Source organism: Peromyscus californicus, unplaced genomic scaffold (genome assembly GCF_007827085.1).
Source record: "Peromyscus californicus insignis strain IS unplaced genomic scaffold, ASM782708v3 Scaffold_4__1_contigs__length_199733344, whole genome shotgun sequence".
NCBI classification, from domain to species: Eukaryota; Metazoa; Chordata; class Mammalia; order Rodentia; family Cricetidae; genus Peromyscus; species Peromyscus californicus.
This window is the reverse complement of record NW_026294562.1, coordinates 110,889,877-110,907,121: the sequence shown is the minus strand read 5'-3', so window position 1 is coordinate 110,907,121 and position 17,245 is coordinate 110,889,877. Positions and strand designations below refer to the sequence as shown.

Sequence of the window (17,245 nt, the reverse complement as noted above, 5' to 3'; positions counted from 1 at the left end):
CTGGGCATCCGAATTCTTGCACTTGTACAGTAAGCACTTTACCTCTTAAGCTATCACTCCAGCCCCAATATCTCTTCATTATCCCCTGAAATATTGTTAAAGTACAGCAAGCAAAACCCTTATGTTACATACAGAATAGCTGACCATTAGAAAGCCTGTACAAAACCAGAAGCCAAGAAAAATATACGTCTTCCCTTGAAAGCTAAGGCAGATGCAGGACCAGGAACTGGTTGGCATTTCAGATTTAGAGATTTGTAGTCTTCCGGCTTGAAGAACAAAGAGTCCATTGCTTATTTAATGACAATGTACAAGGACATCTGCACAATGTATTCTCTACTACCAACAAATGCCAGCAGCATTTAGCAAACCTCTGTTTTCTAAATACCATTATGTTTCTTATATATCCTTAATGGTTTTCTTCATTGAAACAGATTCCAAGTAGGGTATTAATCTTGAAGAGAAATGGAGATAGGCTAGTTGTTAGGCATTTAGCATTATCACAGTTATAAGATGAAAAATAAAACTAACATATTATCTACCCTGTTCCTATTGTCACCCACACCAAGTGCTGACTTTCACAAGCAAGCCTTACAAGGCCGCAGACCCGCCACAGACATGAGCACATTGTGATCAATAACAATTACACAGCAGTGAACTCACAGTTCCTCTGTCTCTCCTAGCATTCCCTCTCACACAAAAGATTCAGTTTAGGTGTGAAATATTTTATGACTTTCTCCTATGTTTCAAACACTGTATGATTTAGGATTAAATTATGATTAGTAGGAGTGAAAGAAGATAGTGGACTTTGTTTTCCTGGAGTTAGGACTTAGAAAACAGGGAGAAAAGCAAGACAAGAAGAAAGAACTCAAGATAAATCTGTTTATCTTCAAATCTTTGTAGTGCTTTAATAAAGAAAGGCCCTTTTTGTTTCTGATTTTGTTTGTTTCTGTTGCCAGTGTCAGGAGCAGAACCTAAGACCTGGTGATTGCTAGGTACATGCTCTCCTACTGAACTATATCCCTAGCCCTTCTATATTATACTCTTGTAACCAGTTTACAAGGGAAACATATAGACTATGAACACAGAGTAAAAGACTCATTTATAAATAACATTCTCTACAATATACAATACCTTACCCATTAGCCAATTTATTAAACACTTGTTTATATCATTCACCCTATCTCATTGAATGTTTGTCTTTCATTTCAGCTTGTCTTTCTTAAAACCAATGTGGAAAGATGATAAGACCAGAGCAAGAAGTCATTTCCCTGCAGGAAGAATTGTGCATCCTGTGCCAGGTCCCCTCCACTCCCCAGTGCTTCCCAGTAGGGTAAAATTTATGATGAGTGAAATCACATCCTTGATGAGATGCACTCTTAGAGGTCACCCACTGTAATTTTTATTCTTCAACTAGAGAAATAAATTCAGAGGTTTCCTGAATTACCTTTTTATTCTGAGTTATGAAAGTTGTTGGTTGCAAAGTTGATATCTCCACACTCTGGTTCTTGTCACCTTTATACAAGGGACATAATTCCTTACCTTCACCATGGTCATTCCCAAGTAGAGAGAGTATTTGACTTTGGATAGCCAGGGAAGAACTACTACAGATATCAAGTTGACTCTATTATAAATACCTTGAAATACTTTTGTATAGAGAACAGGCATTTATGGAGTAAAATAGGGAAAGTATGTATTCGTTGTTAAGATAAATCATGAGATATGAAATGAGTGTGTAGTTTGAGTTGGATTTTAGGTTGAAAAGTGCTATAGGTGTCAGCCTGCTTTTTCCAAGATTTTTGAATCTCTAGCTTCTTTCCAAATTACAGATTTCCTCCAAAATCTGTAATTTCTTATGTAATGTGTGGTGGGATCATAACTTTGAGCAAATAGTGCTGCTAGCAGCTGCCTACTGTATTCTGAGCAAAGCAGTTTGAGTGGAAGATAATGGATTTTGAGTCAAGATGAGTAATCTTCACCTCCACTAGTTATTAGTGTAGTGGCCTTGGGCAAGTTGTGTTAGAGGCCAGTATCTCACCTATCTCATCTACAGACAGAACATAGCTAGAGGACATAATTCTTCAGGTGGTAATGGGAGTCAGAAAAAGTGAGCCCTGCTGAGCATATGGTTGGAATTAGGGTGTTTCTGCTGAGACTTCCCCTTGATGGATATTCCACAGTTTAGAATAGTTCAGTAGGGTTTCCATCAGTGCAGTACAACAGCTTTTCACAGAAGGAAGACATTGCCCATTCTACCTATTTCACTAATTCTGTGGTCGTAGGGGCTAAATAATAAATCTTGGTTTTATTCTAGTTCCATATATTGAAAAACCAATTAACAATCACTTTCAGTGAATAGGATGATAATGAAATATAGTGAAACAAGGAGTTTACCCACCCAAAGAGTTAAAAATTTGCTAAGAAATCAATTATGATTATCATATATGAACAAACACCATCAAAACCTATTAAGCAGAAATATTGGTGGTGGGTGATCTTGGTAATCAACTGGACAAGCCTGGGAAGAGGTAACTTCATTTGAAGAAGTGCCTGCATCATATTGGCCTGTGGGCATGTCTATAGAGCATTTTCTTGATGAGTGTTAATTGATATAGGGCCCAGCCAGTAAGAAAGGTAGCTGATTATGAGCCTGGGGCCAACAGAAAGCAGCATTGCTTTGTGGTCTCTGACTCATTACCTTGCTTGAGCTCCTGCCTTGGCTTCCTTTAAGGATGGACTCTAACCTGTAGGATGAAATAAACCCTTTCCTCCCCAAGCTTCTTTTAGTCATGGTGTTTTTTGTTTGTTTGTTTGTTTTGTTTTTGTTTTTTGTTTTGTTTTGTTTTGTTTTTACAGTATCTAACAGCAAACTAGTACAGAACTGCTCTTTGAGAATTCTAGGTCATGATACTTTCATATAATTTGTTTTCATAAATATTTATAACCTAGTGTGAACCAAGATCACACAAGCAGTGAGGGCTTTTAAAGTGTTTGTGAGGTTGGTTAGTCTTGATATGCCGAAAGGGAGAAGTTGAAGGAGGACTGTGGATATTAGATTATTCTTCTGGGTTATAGAATTTGGTTGGATTTATGAGTGGAGACCACCACTAATTCAGAGTGTGGAAAAAGGAAGACATAAAAGCAAAGGTGCTGTGTAGGCATGAATAAATATGTTCTTGTAGGAGTAACTCCTGGCACTGTAGAAGGAAAGAATAAGAGGAAAGGCAATCTGGACAACGTAACCACAAAATTTATAGCTCTTGGGGAACTTATGGTATCCACACCATGGATGGCTTCTAGAATAGCACCAAGTAGAATAAATCAGTGACTTCAGTAGCTATGGTTATTGTGGCAGGGGCCAAACTGATTGAAACACTTCTGAGGTTTGAGTGAGTGGTTCCATTTTTCCATTTACATAAATGCATCTTCAAAGAGCATTTATGTAAATTATGTAAGTAGATATGTTCTTTCTCACTGTGATTTGGGAATTTGAAATATTGTGGGTGAATGGCAAAGAGCAGGGAGGTTAAAAATCAGAAGACTTGGGTTTGAGATCTAGTTTTGATTCACTCTAGATATCTAAATTTGATATATTCACTGAATCATCCTCAGCTTCTGTTTCTTTATCTGTAGACAAGAGAAAACCCTTTCATTCCCCACCCCTTGAAGTTATATAAGGAATAAGCAATAATATACAACATAAAATCTTGCTTTTCTGCCTGGCACAGTGGGAACTTAGTCAATCAATATTTTGGCTCTTCTTTCTTCCTGTGGGAATTTAATTATCAAATATGTATGAACACTTTACATATGATATGAAACATGATATTGGTATTTGAAATAATTATCAACTTGGGTTTGGTATTGATGTAGGCCAGCTTTTCATGAGTCATTTATTTTACCTTGTGTACTAAACAGAAGGAAGAACAAGGAGACAGTGCAGGGTCTGGGGTCTCCATAGCTAACAGTCCAAATAGTTTCTACCTTCTGGTCTAAGTGATACTGAATCTAGGGAAAACATAAAGAAAATTGTTTGATTCTCTGGTCCTTTCTTTCTGTGTCTCATCTCCAGGATACGCCGAGCTTTCTACACAAGGGAGAAAGGGGTGATTAACTTAGCCTAACTAAGGTCTTTAGAATATCATAAACTTTCTGCAAAGCATTACATTTCTTGTATCTTGTTTCATTATAGTGTTGGAGATCTAAGCCAGGGTTTCACATATGCTAGGTAAATACTCCATCACTGAGCTAAACCCAAAGTTTGGAGGTCCTTGTGTTAGAGGATCAAGTGGTAATGGGAAAATTTTAATCCGACTGTCTGGAGTACTCTGATGGTATTAATGAGGAAAATTTGCTGAATAGAACAGATTTTTGTCTACTCATCCAGTCTTTACAGGGTAATGAAACAAGTTCTGCAGAATGAATGGCTAAGAGTTACTTTTATGGAAGAAAGATTGATAGGTTTGGCATCTTTCTTTTTCGAGCCGAACTCTAGAGAAGTTACTTCATACCATTTTTTTTCTTATCCATTAGGATAGAACGATGTTCTTTTTTTCATCTTATTGATTCTTTTATTTATTTTTTAATTAAGAAATTTTATTATTCATTTTACATACCAATCACAGATCCCCCTCTTCCCTCCTCCCGCTCCTTCTGCCTTCCCCCTCCCCATTCCCTCCTGTAAGAAAGTAAGTCCTCCCATGGGGAGTCAACAGAGCCTGGTACATTAAGTATAGCCAGGACCAAGCCCCTCCTCCTGCATCAAGGCTGTGCAAGATGTCCTACCACAGGTAGTGGGCTCCAAAAAGCCAGCTCATGTACCAGGGATGGATCCTGATCCTACTGCCAGGGGGCCCCTTAAGCAGATCAAGTTACACAACTGTCTCGATTACACAGAGGGCCTAGTCCAGTCCCATGGAGGCTTCACAGGTGTTGGTCTAAATTTCATGAGTTCCCATTGTTTGGTTTGATTGTCTCTGTAAGTTTCCCCATCATGATCTTGATGCCCCTTTCTCATAGAATTCCTTTTCTCTGTCTTCGACTGGACTCCTGGAGCTTGGCCTGGTGTTTGGCTGTGGATCTCTGCATCTGCCTCCATCAGTTACTGGAGAAAGGCTCTATGATGACAGTTAGGGTATTCACTGATCTGATTACTGGGGGAAACCAGTTCAGGCACCCTCTCCACTATTGCAAGTAGTCTATGCTGAGGTCATCCTTGTGGGTTCCTGGGAGCTTCTCTAGCACCAGGTTTCTCTCTATCTCTATGATGTCTCCCTCTGTGCTGTTCTTTTTTATCATTAAGAAAGTTCATTGCACTCAGGAATATAAACCCTGAGAATCATGAGCTTCGGGACACCCTGGTCTATATACCAAGAACCTGCTTTCAAAAAACAAATGAATGAATGAAAAAAATAAGTTAAATAATAAATAGGGGACTCAAGGGGAGTTGCTTCAAAGTTGAATTTGTTCAAGTGAAAAACATGCACCTGCTAATCAACCTTCCTATTTTCTTAACTAGGCTGTTGGCAAACAAGGTAAGTTACCATCTAGGTTTTACAGAGTTAGGGATGGCATCCAAGATCTTGGCCTCTTCAGCCATTAGCCTATAGTGAAGTCCAGCTTGCTAAGCCCATAGGCACCCATGGTGCTCTCTTACCCACTCTTCCTGCCTCAGTGTCCTTTGCTGTGAGGTGCATGCTCCCATCACTTCAGGATGAGCACTAATCAGGTGACAAGAACCCACTGGTGAATTTAGAAATGATGACTTACAGCTGGGTTGGATGGCACTGCACCTACCTGGTTGGTATTGTGGAGAAGATGAGGCTACAATATTTGAAAAAGCAAAAGCTAAATCCAGTGACAACATAACCTTCTATTTATAGGGCTGTATTTGGCTTCGCATGTATTTTTTTTTTACCTCACTTCTTGAGAAATAGGTTAACTAGAAAATAGCATTGTCCCATTTTTAAAGCAGAGGTTTGCAATAGATTAGGGGACCTAGAAACCTTGTGAGAATTGGGAAATTGAATCTCAGTCAGTATGAAGAGAAACTTCTCTTTAGAGTATGAAAGAGAAACTCCTAACTTTCCAGGCCAAGAAAGAAGATGAAGAGAAAAAAAGAAAGGAAGAGAGAAAGGGAAAGAGGAGTAATTTCAGTCTGCTTATCTGAAGTTCAACAGATCAATGAGCAAATAGATTTGCACCTGGGTTCCGATGCAAGAAAGACATGAATGGCAACCGTTCATGGATCTCCTTAGATTTATGACCTTAAGCAAATTAGTCAACTTCAGCCTCTTTCCTTTCCTGCTTTTCTCCCTGACCTCACCCACACCTCTCTCCTCTCCCCTCCCCTTTCCCTTACTCCATCTTCCCTTCCCTTCTGGTCCTCTCTGCCCCTCCCCTTCATGTCCCCTGACTCCCCTTTCCTTCCCTTCCGGTTCCCTGTCCTCGCTTCCAACCTTCTGCCTTCCTTACTTTTCTGTTTCTTTTCAGTGATGACAATATAATTTCTTTTAATACCACAAAAATTAAATGCATTGGTTTATCTTAAAGTATCTTCACCACTAACGCATAGTAATATCTCACCAAAGACTTAATACTTCTATTACTACAATTGTTATTATTGTAGCCTCAGTTCTTATTTTTAAGTAATTATGAGATATAAAGCATTTTACTTTTCTATATTACTATCCTATTTGTAAAATTAAAGAAAATTCCATGGATCTCTCTGGGAAGGGGAAATATCATAGATTTTTTTGGGTGGACTGGGCATGAGTAGAGATGAGAACATGAGGGACCAGGTTGTGGGGAGGGATGGCAGGAGAGAATACTGGAAGAGATGACTGGAATTGGAGGGATTTGGGGGGTGATAAGGAAAACCAATACAATGGAAACTCCCTGAAGCCTATGAGAGTGTCCCTAGTGAAGACTCCTAGAAATGGGGAATATGGAGCCTAAATTATCCATCTCCTACAACCAGGCAAGGCTTCTTGTAGTGGGACTGGGGCACCAACCCAGCCACAAAAACTACTACCTACAATTTGTCCTGCCTGCAAGATGTGCTGGGGGTAAATGTGGCACAGAACTGTGGGAGTGGCCTACTAATGACTAGTTCAACTTGAGGCCCACATCATGAGAGGGAGCCTATGCCTGATACTGCCTGGATAGCCAGGAACCAGAGACTGAATACCCCCAGAGACCTTGGATAGAATCAAATATGACTGGCCAATGACAACAAAAAAAGTCAGTGAAATGATTCCTAATGATATTCTGCTATAATCATAGACCAGAGTCTAGCCCAATCATCATCAGAGAGGGTTCATCCAGCAATTGATGGGAGCAGATGCAAAGATCCCACAGTCAAACTTTAGGCAGAGCTCAGAGAACCCTGTGGAAGAAGAAGAGGAATTGCAGGAGCAGGAGAGGTCAAGGACACCACAAGAACAGTGCCCATACAATCAATTTATCAGGAATCATAGGGACTCACAGAGACTGAAGCAACAATTAAGGGAGCCTGTATAGGCCTGAGCTAGGTGCTCTGCATATAGTTTATGGTGGTGTAACTTAGTGTTCTTGAGGGACTCCTAACTATGGGAGTTGGGGTTACCTCTGACTCTTTCGCCTGCTCTTGGCACCCTTTTTCTCCTGCAGGGTTGCCTCATTCAGCCTTGATATGAGGGTTTGTGCCTAGTCTTATTTTAGCTTGTTGTGCCATGTTTGATTGATATCGCTGGGAGGCCTACTCTTTTCTAAAGGGAAATGAAGGAGGAGTCAAGTAGGGGAAAGAGGAGGTGGGGAGGGATTGGGATGAGTGGAAAGAAAGGAAACTATGATCAGAATGTAATATATGAAAGAAGAATAAATGCCAAAATAAAAAAAGTAGAATAAATAAGAAAAAAGAAAATAAACATTCCTTATCTCAACTTAAAATCCTCTTTTTCCCCCCACATGTAAATTACAGCAAGTTGTTCCTCTCTCATAGCATTACATGGTGATTTAAAAAGCTAATTTATATGAACTAGGTGCCACGTTAGTGCATGTGTAATTGTTAGCCATCATCTTTTAAAGGGCAGGAATCTAGATGTGACTGAGTGGTGGTCTTGGAAGTCTTCAACTGATGGTAATTATAGGTTCCAAGTACTTCCTTCAACCGGGGACAGAAGCCTGAGACTGTCCAAGGATATGGGAATACAGCCTAGCAAACTGTGGGAAATAAGGAGAAGGAAGAGAAAGTTTTCATTTCAAAAGAGGACACAAGTACAATTTAGGAAAAAAAAAAGAGAAGATTTTTCTTTTTCAACCCATTCTTGTTTCCATATAGGCCAGCTTAAAGGAGGTTGTGAGGAAAAAGCTAACACAAAACACAGCCATCTTGGTTATCAGTCCTTGGCATATCCAATCCACTTCTTAATACTGAGGTCTTATTTCAGACCCGACAGAATGTATAGATAGATAACCCCAATGTGCTTCTCTCCTGGCCAGGATCAAACTATAATCCAAATGGGGCTGATCCTGCTGGCAGCCTCTAAAGATCATGAAGCTAAAGGTTTGCTAATAGGGTGTCTGCCAGCAGCCAGTGAAAGCCAGCTGATGGATAGCTTGAAGTTCAGAGATTGATCGTTTTCAGGGAAATGTCTCTCTGTCTCTGTCTCTATATCCTTTCTCTCTCTCTCTCTCTCTCTCTCTCTCTCTCTCTCTCTCTCTCTCTCTCTCTTTCTCTCTCTCTCTCTCTCACACACACACACACACACACACACACACACACACACACATCAGTGGCTTCCATTTGGTTTCAAGTTACCACACCATGGCTTATATTAAGGTCATTTTAGGGACTATGCCCTTGCCAGTGCTCACTTGGGAGTCTTGTCCAGAAAGAATGAGAAGACAATCAAGATGTCAGGCCCTAACAGCCGTTCATATACTGTTCCAGACATATTTTACCTCCTTCTTAACTTGGCAACTGCTTGCCTTCAATTTTCATGCTCTGGCTAGGCTGGAATGCTTGTACCATTCCTCATGCTGCAATCTTACTGTTCATGGCATGTAGTCTGGTTGATGAACTAGTTGGTTCCTCTGTTTTCCTATGCTGCTCCTTAAAATTTCAGAAATGGGCCTGGGTTCAGTCTTTGACCTTGTTCATCCTGCACTTCTGGGAATGAGCTTCCTGATACCCAGCATGCTTTCCAGAAACTGTACTCCCTACTAAAACCTTGTTTGAGAAGACTTCTTCACTGTAGATGGTCTGAAACAACCTGCTTACTTATATCAGAAATATTTCACAGAACTGGCAGTTTGCAACATCCAAAAGTAGACAGCATCAAGGGTGAGCATCATTGTGCTAGCTAGGGTTTTTTTTTTTTTTTTTTTTTTTTTTTTTTTTTTTTTTTTTTTTTTTTTGGTTTTTCGAGACAGGGTTTCTCTGTGTAGCTTTGCGCCTTTCCTGGGACTCGCTTGGTAGCCCAGGCTGGCCTCGAACTCACAGAGATCCGCCTGGCTCTGTCTCCTGAGTGCTGGGATTAAAGGCGTGTGCCACCACCGCCTGACTTTATGTCAACTTGACACAAGCTAGAGTCACTGGAGATGACAGAGCTTCAGTTTAGAAAATGCCTCCATAAAATCATGCTATAGGCAAGCATGTAGAGCTTTTTCTTAATTAGTGAGTGATGTGGGAGGGCCCAATCCATGATTGGTTGGGCTACCTCTGGGTTGTTAGTCTTGTGTTCTATAAGAAAGCAGACTGACTAAGCCATGAGGAACAAATCAGTGAGCTGCAGTCCTCCATAGCCTCTGCATCAGCTCCTGCTTCCAAGTTCTGGCCCTGTTTGAGCTCCTGTCCCGACTTCCTTCAATGATGAACAGGGATGTGGAAGTATATGTCAAATAAACCCTTTCCTCCCCAAGTTTCCTTGATCATGGTGTTTTATTACAGCAATGATAACCCTGACAAAGACAATCATGAACTCTGCAAAGTATACCTTCACTGTGTGGACTTCCTTATGAATGTGATTCTCTTAATGGCAAGCCCAGAACTCATTCTTTTACTGGCCAAGGCAAAGTGGCCACTATTAGCTTGGAATGCTCAGGTAGGCTGTGAAGCATAAAGACAGGAAAGAAGCAGCAATGGATGAATCACTTGATCGAATAATTGACATTTGAGCAGTTTTCTCTCTACCTGCTTCTTGATTCTCTGTGATTAGCTTCATTTTTTCCTGCTGTAAACTGGCTTTCTCCATATGTAAGAGAATGTAAAGTCAAGGGAAAACCACTTGCCCTTCACTGTTGGGCTCACCCAGGAAAGGCTGTTTTTCTTAATCCTTTAAAGTTTCAAAATGCCTGCCTAGGTTTAGACAAACACCAGCCTTAAAGCTGCAGATGAAAAGGAAATTATTTCTCTCTTCCCATATTTGTTATGGGTCTCTTTCCAGTGGATGGGAATAAGCATATGGGAAAGAGAGGCTGGAGTGTGTTGAGTCACCAGTTTGATTGATGGGTTCAATTAAAGAGGATATCTACTATGAAACAAGGGTTTATATATAGGGCAGTGTGGAGAAGAAACTTAGAGGGAACCATCAAAGCAACCAGGAAACTGACTTCTAAAACTCAGAAACCCAACCAGACTAATGCAGGCCTGACTTCTGATCCTTGCAAAAGCCAACTGGGAAACAGAAGTCAGAATGAACAAATCTTATGTGAGTAACTCAGATATTAGCGTGGGGGCAGACAAGTATCTTGGAAATGTTTGGTAAAGCTTATAAAGATATATACGATATATAATGTTTTTCTTTGAACCCTCACATGTACTTTATAGTTACATTTAGTCAATGATTCCTAAGTAGGGCTGGGTAGATAGCCTAATGGTAGAGAACATGGGCACAACCATGGTTTTGATACTCAGCACTGCACAATTAATAATAATTATAATAAAATTCTTGTTTTCTTTTGTATATACAATTCAAATAGAGAGTTCTAGATACATATATAATCTTCATTCATTTTTAAATATAGAATCTTGTTGCAAAGACCAAATTTACATATGGGAAATGGAAATAGCATAAACAGAAAGTTATAGATAACTCTGCATAGGAAATGGGTTCTTAAATGTATTCATATATCATAAAATATAACCTATAAGAAAATAAGTTTAAATAAAAGCCTCAGATCAATTTGATGTAAATTTAGTGATCAATTCCATGCTTGATAACAAAGACCAGCTGTGATAGATAGGCAGTTTTCAATTGATTTAAAGATATGAGACATGGGCTCTTTTGTGGGTCATAGGGACCAAATAAAAAGCATAGATGTTTCATCAGCTTGCTTTCAATATCTAGTCTGCAATACCATGAGACATCTCTTCATCCAAAGTGGTCTTTGCTTTGTCTGGTTCTCCTGTCTCGCTCTAGAATAGAGATCTTAGATGCTTTGTGATAGAATCACCAAAGTGCCAGGATTCTGTAGCTGCTTAGTGGGGGAAACAGTGGCTTTTGGTACCCTAAAAAGCCAATATTTACATTTCAGTTCTCATTTTGCTGTAACTCCAGTGTTCTCATCTTTACATGGATATAGTAGTAATAATGTCTTATAAGTATGGAAGTATGGCTTTCTGGGGATTAAATGTGAATGTGTTATCTGTATTCATATATATATATCTTTAATAAACAGTGATATTGTTATTACTACAAGCTAGCATAGCACTGAGATCTCTGAACTCTGAGGAGATTACTAACCATCATATATGGTGTAATGTGTGTATTTATAGTACTCTATCATTAGGAACACTTAGAAATATTTGGCATTAATCCTGAAATGTAGTTTATAAGCTTCATTCAAACTCATATCCTCATTTGATCTTTAACATTTTCTAATGTGATCACTATTATTTTCACTCCACAGAGATAAATGAGCTAGAGATTCTTAACACAGGGTTACAATCCAAGAAGTTGTGTAGCCCCCAAAGCACTTAGTTGGGAAGTTGGGGAACCAACTTTGAACCCAAGTCTTCTAACTCAAAAGCTGTTCCCCATACCAAAAGGCTCTTTACAGATGGTATTTTTAGGTTTGCATATATGTGATCTACCTTTCTCCAAAGTCTCTATTCACCCGCAAGATACTTACTGATAATTAATAACACACCATGAGTATCCAGCTCACCTGCTATGTAAATATGTACATCAAGTTCATGTTTGTTATTCCTGGTGTTTTAAGATAAGAAATAGAATTTTGTCACATAAAGCCTAATGCAAATCCATTAGTCTTTGGATTAGGATTCCACTGGCACAGACTGACATTAAAATGCTGTTAACTCTGTTAACTCCAGAGGACACAGCTAATGAAATGTCCCAAAATTTGAGCACTTGCCAAGACACCACATCGCATAGGACAGCTCTCAATTAATCATGATGATAGTATTTCCCCTATCTAAATGAAATCTGTAATTTGGGATGGATTTTAAAGATCCTCTGGGGGAATGAAGGAAAGGTTGATGTGAAAATTCTAGGAACTTGAAAATAAAGATAGGTCTATTTAATATTCATGATGTCAGATTGTTGATGCAAATAGATGGTCATCTCTTATTTTCCAATGCATGGTCCTGTAGCACTCCTGTATCAGTCTTCCACAGGTTCCCTTTAACTTTACAGGAAATTACTGGAAACTGCACAAATCTTTTTGAAAAAGGAAGCTTACCACATCAAATATGATTTTCTAGAATCTCTGATTTCTTATTTTTTGTCTAATGTTCATGATCATAGATACATAAATGTAAAAAGATGATATAACATATGTACTAGATAAATATTTGTAAGTGAACCTTTATTGCATTAGGTAAGTACACTATCATATGCTGGTTTAAATATTAGCTGGAATTTGATTGTGCTTACTTGAGAGAAAAATCAAATTTCTTTAGCAAACTCATTTTATAAAGAAATGGCACACATTTTAACTTCTACCCAATTTAAAAGAAATCCCTACCTCTTGTAGAGCACAAACCCTATTACTGTTGTGTACAATTAAAGGGAAAATTGATGTGATTTCTATAAATGCTTAATTTACTTCATTAAGCATTGCAAATAGGTACTTGAAGTGGGAGTAGGTGTGGAAACTCAACCTTCCTATTTCAGCCTCCAAAATCTGCTCAGAGCAGGTACCAGACCTCAGGAAATGCTTGTGGGTATCTTTGTAAAATACAATAACAGAATTGGTTTCTGAACAGATTATTGGTTACTTATTTTTTTTTCTATTTCTTTTCTCCAGGCTAGCCCTGCTCCTATAATTGTCAACACAGATACTTTGGACACTATTCCTTATGTAAGTACCGTTTTTATTAAGATTTTATTTTAAACGTCTGGTAGTACTCAATTAGCTGATTTTAACAGTCACTGTGAAATTAGTTCTAACCAATCCAGATAATATGATAAAATGATGTACATAATTAGTTGTGTGAGTTTTGTTTTGCTATTTCCTGAACCCTGTCTTAGTCATACAAATGTTTCTCTTTTTTCTTTGAATTTCATAAAGCAGAGTGGCCAGTCATGAGGGAAAAAAAAAGCATAGACGAGACTGTTAAAATACTGTTTGTTTGTGAGGTGCTTCACTAGAAAGTGATTGAAATGCTGGTAGCAGATGTGGTAAACATCATTGTGTTTCTGGCTAAACAAACAATTTCTATTGCAGAACCTGGAACCTAGTTAATGAATAAATATTTGATGGATTATTTGGGACTCCTGATAAAAACTGGAGGGAAAATATTACAGATAAACTTTCCATGTAATAACATATGCGGATTTGTGAAACTGTGGAGTGTGAAATAGTAAGAGTAGCAGTGAGCATGAAATATAAGGATGGGGGTAGACTAACAGCCTGGAACATTGGAGCATAACCACTATGGTGGCCAAAGATTTTAAGGACAGATTCTAGATCTAGAGACTGGAAATAGGCTCAGTGTGGGAGGATGATTGACATAATTTTGGATTTTTTGTGAGTACTTTGAGCGGGTTGATGGGTAGATGATGGTGGCCAGGGACCAAAAGATAACCACATATCCCACAGACAAGGTGTGGAGTAGGAAAGAGGGGCCAGTGGGATAAATAACAAGAACAGATTTCTGGCCTTTAAGTGCATAGAGCATATAGAAGTACTTAGAATTGGCCCACAGAAGGTACTTGCTACACACCAGATGTTCTCAGACTTAGAGTCCAATCCCATGTGCCTGGAGGCACCAAGCAAATCCCAGACACAAATCAAGTAGGGGTCTATGGGAAATATAAAGCACATGACCCTCTAAAGAGGACAACAGCTACATGGGGCCGTTTTGCCAAATCATGTCATTTTGCAAGAGATGTTAGAAATTTACATCTTTATATAAATATTTTCAATTCCTAGTGACAACTATTAATACTTTCCAAAGTTTGAAGAGCAAATTGCAAACAAAGTGGTCCTCATTCATAGGCTGCCTTTTGGAAAATACCAACCTCATGTAGCTGGAGGTCCCAAACAGGCTCTGCAAGCCAGCCCTTAGACACAAGGGAGCACCACACCAGAACTGGGGTGCAATGCTGGGACTTGATTACAGAACACCGGACTAAACTGGGACACAGGGTTAGGACAGAAATAACTGCAGTCTCAGCTTACTGCTGAATCACCTGAAGTTTTTCACTAGCATCTCTTAAATCTTCCCAAACAAGAATAGTTAAGGGCCAGAGAGGAAATGTGGTTAAACTCTGGCATGAATCAAGTAGTCTTGGAAAGTTAAGGGCTCTGTAGAAGCTACAAAGTAATATCTTAAAGTCCCTTGGGGTCTGCTACATTTCTTATCATTCCTTCTACCTTCTCTCTGAATGCCTAACATTGTTTTAAGTAGTTAACAAATGCATATAATTTAGTTCTCCTATCCAATGAAGCATATTCTATTCATTTTTATATTTTAAAAATTGGGAAATGGAGTCTTAAGTTAAGGAGGTTCAGTAACTCACTGAAGTGTTCTGTGCAATAAGCAGGGCAATAAAGAAACCTAAATACCCTTACTATCGCTTAAAGGCTTTTCAGCTCCTATCTGGATGTTCCTTGTATTTCTTCTCTCTTTCCCTCTCTTATAGTAAGCCTCTCAACTTAAGAACAAAGCTTGCTTATATACCCCATTACTGCATGAGGATTTGCTAGGGAAAGCTTGCCACAGAAGTTCTGACTTTCTTCGGGATCCATATATGAAGGAATTCAATATTCTAAACAAATCTATTTGGCATAAAACATTTGACAGCACAGAAAAGTAGTGTGCTCTAGCCACCTTTCTGTTGCTAGCATAAAACAATTAGCAAAGGCAAGATGGGGAAGGGAAAGTTTATTTGGCTTACACAATGATGGTCAGAATCTATCACTAAGAATTCAGGACAGGTAGGAAGTCAAATCGGGAGCTTGAGTCAGAAACCGTGGAGGAGTGCTGTTGGCTTTCATTCCTTCCTCAGTTCATGCTCAGCTAGCTTTCTTTAACAGCCCAGGTCCGTCTGCCTAGGCTGAGCCCTTCCACATCAATCATCAGTCAAGACCATTCCCCCACAGTCCTGACCATCGGACAGTCTGATCTGGGCATTCCCCCATTTGAGACTCCCTCAGATGACTCTAGGCTGTTTCAAGTTGACAGCTGACATTAACACAGATACTGTGCTTTGTAGAGGTAGATATGGGTCACAGAGGCTTGGTTTGGCAAATGCGACTACATTTTGTAGTGAATCGATAATATTTCAAAGCTTTCTGTTAGGGTTCTCATGGCTTCACTGTGAGGTGTTGACATGTGAAAATGGCTTATCAATAGGATCTAAATCAAAATCTTATACAGACATGCTCAACTGATGTCCCAATCGATTAGCTAGTAAAAGCAGCCACATATAATGAATTAGTCCAGTTGCTCTGATTCTTTTAAATGTCAGCTTGGTGCCTAACTTAGATTATTCCCAAAGATTTCTTTTTCTGTTTAATCACATTTTTCTGCACTAAGTACAAACCTCTTTTTGATTCTTTAAGTGTAAGGCCTATGGTGAAGTGTGCTGAACAGCTCAGAATGATGAAAACATACAATTTCCATGGTGGTATGTTCCTAAGCAACCCATTTAATCTTTTTGGAGATATATGAATCCATAAGACATAAATTATAGTACATACCTCAGATAATGTTAAGAAAATTAAATCAGGTTTTATATATGAAAATAAAATTATGTTTGTTTGTTTTCTAATTCGTAACAATGTATGTGCCTTTTTAAAAATACAGATTTATAGAGTAACACTTGGCTAAACTCTGGGAGAATTTTATAAATATGAATATCTTCTTCCAAATAGAATGAATATGTATGTGATGTCTACTGAAAATGGCAGGTCTAGTGTGCAGCCAGTTCTGTGGATCTCTTTGGTTCTTGATATAGGCTCACCCTGCCCTTTTTCACTGACTCACTTGGTACATAACCTTGAACAAATCACTGTTCCTTTCACAGTCTATTTTCTATTTTTTCATTCCCCAGTGTTCTATGCTTTGTTTCCTTCTTTCTTTCCCATGTTCTACTTGTTCACATAATTTCAGCTCTATTTAATGAAAAAATGACTTTAGAGTTCCCCAGGGTATTTTAGTCACATTGCATAAGAACATTTCCTTCTTAAAAATATTACCTGAATGACAAGTTTCGGCTTGTATTTTGATGTTCTCCTCAAAAATAATTTCGATATACGTACATGAACTAATTTTGCTGACGAGTAAATTTGATTTGGAGATATGAATGTTTCTGATGGAAATGGTTCCTTGGCATACATGCAAAGGGTAATCAGACTAAAAAAGTTGTCTAGAGTCAAAGGAAATTTTTATGTAAGTGTCTAATAAAGGTATAAAAGATATTTAGAAACATGGTGATTTTTCAAGAAGATACGGGACATTAGAGTTCTGCCATTAATGAGGTTTTCATGTATGTATGTATTAAAAGCCTAGTCACACATAATATCAGCATATATCAAGGTCAGGTATGATTTTTGGATGTGGTATAGCCCAGCCTTGCGTGCAAAGTATGAATCTCCTTATAAAACTAAAAAAAATCACTCAAAGAGACACAATGGGACAGAGGAGGGAGGGAGGGAGGGAGAGAGAGAGAGAGAGAGAGAGAGAGAGAGAGAGAGAGAGAGAGAGAGAGAAAGAGAGATCTTTTTATTATTTCAAAACTGTAATTACTACTTTTTGCTCAATTTTCTTATGCTCTTTTGTGCATATTTTATGCTA

At 38.7% G+C, this 17,245-nt stretch overlaps 1 protein-coding gene across 30 annotated transcripts in view; it reads left to right on the top strand.

The window, feature by feature from the left end:
• Dlg2 (discs large MAGUK scaffold protein 2) overlaps positions 1–17,245 on the top strand; it is a 1,877,153-nt gene that overhangs the window by 1,163,467 nt on the left and 696,441 nt on the right. For all 30 annotated transcript variants that reach the window (XM_052714317.1, XM_052714325.1, XM_052714324.1 and 27 more), the window contains one exon: positions 13,249–13,302. In XM_052714317.1, the coding sequence (XP_052570277.1) occupies positions 13,249–13,302 (54 nt within the window). The remainder of the gene's footprint in view (positions 1–13,248; positions 13,303–17,245) is intronic.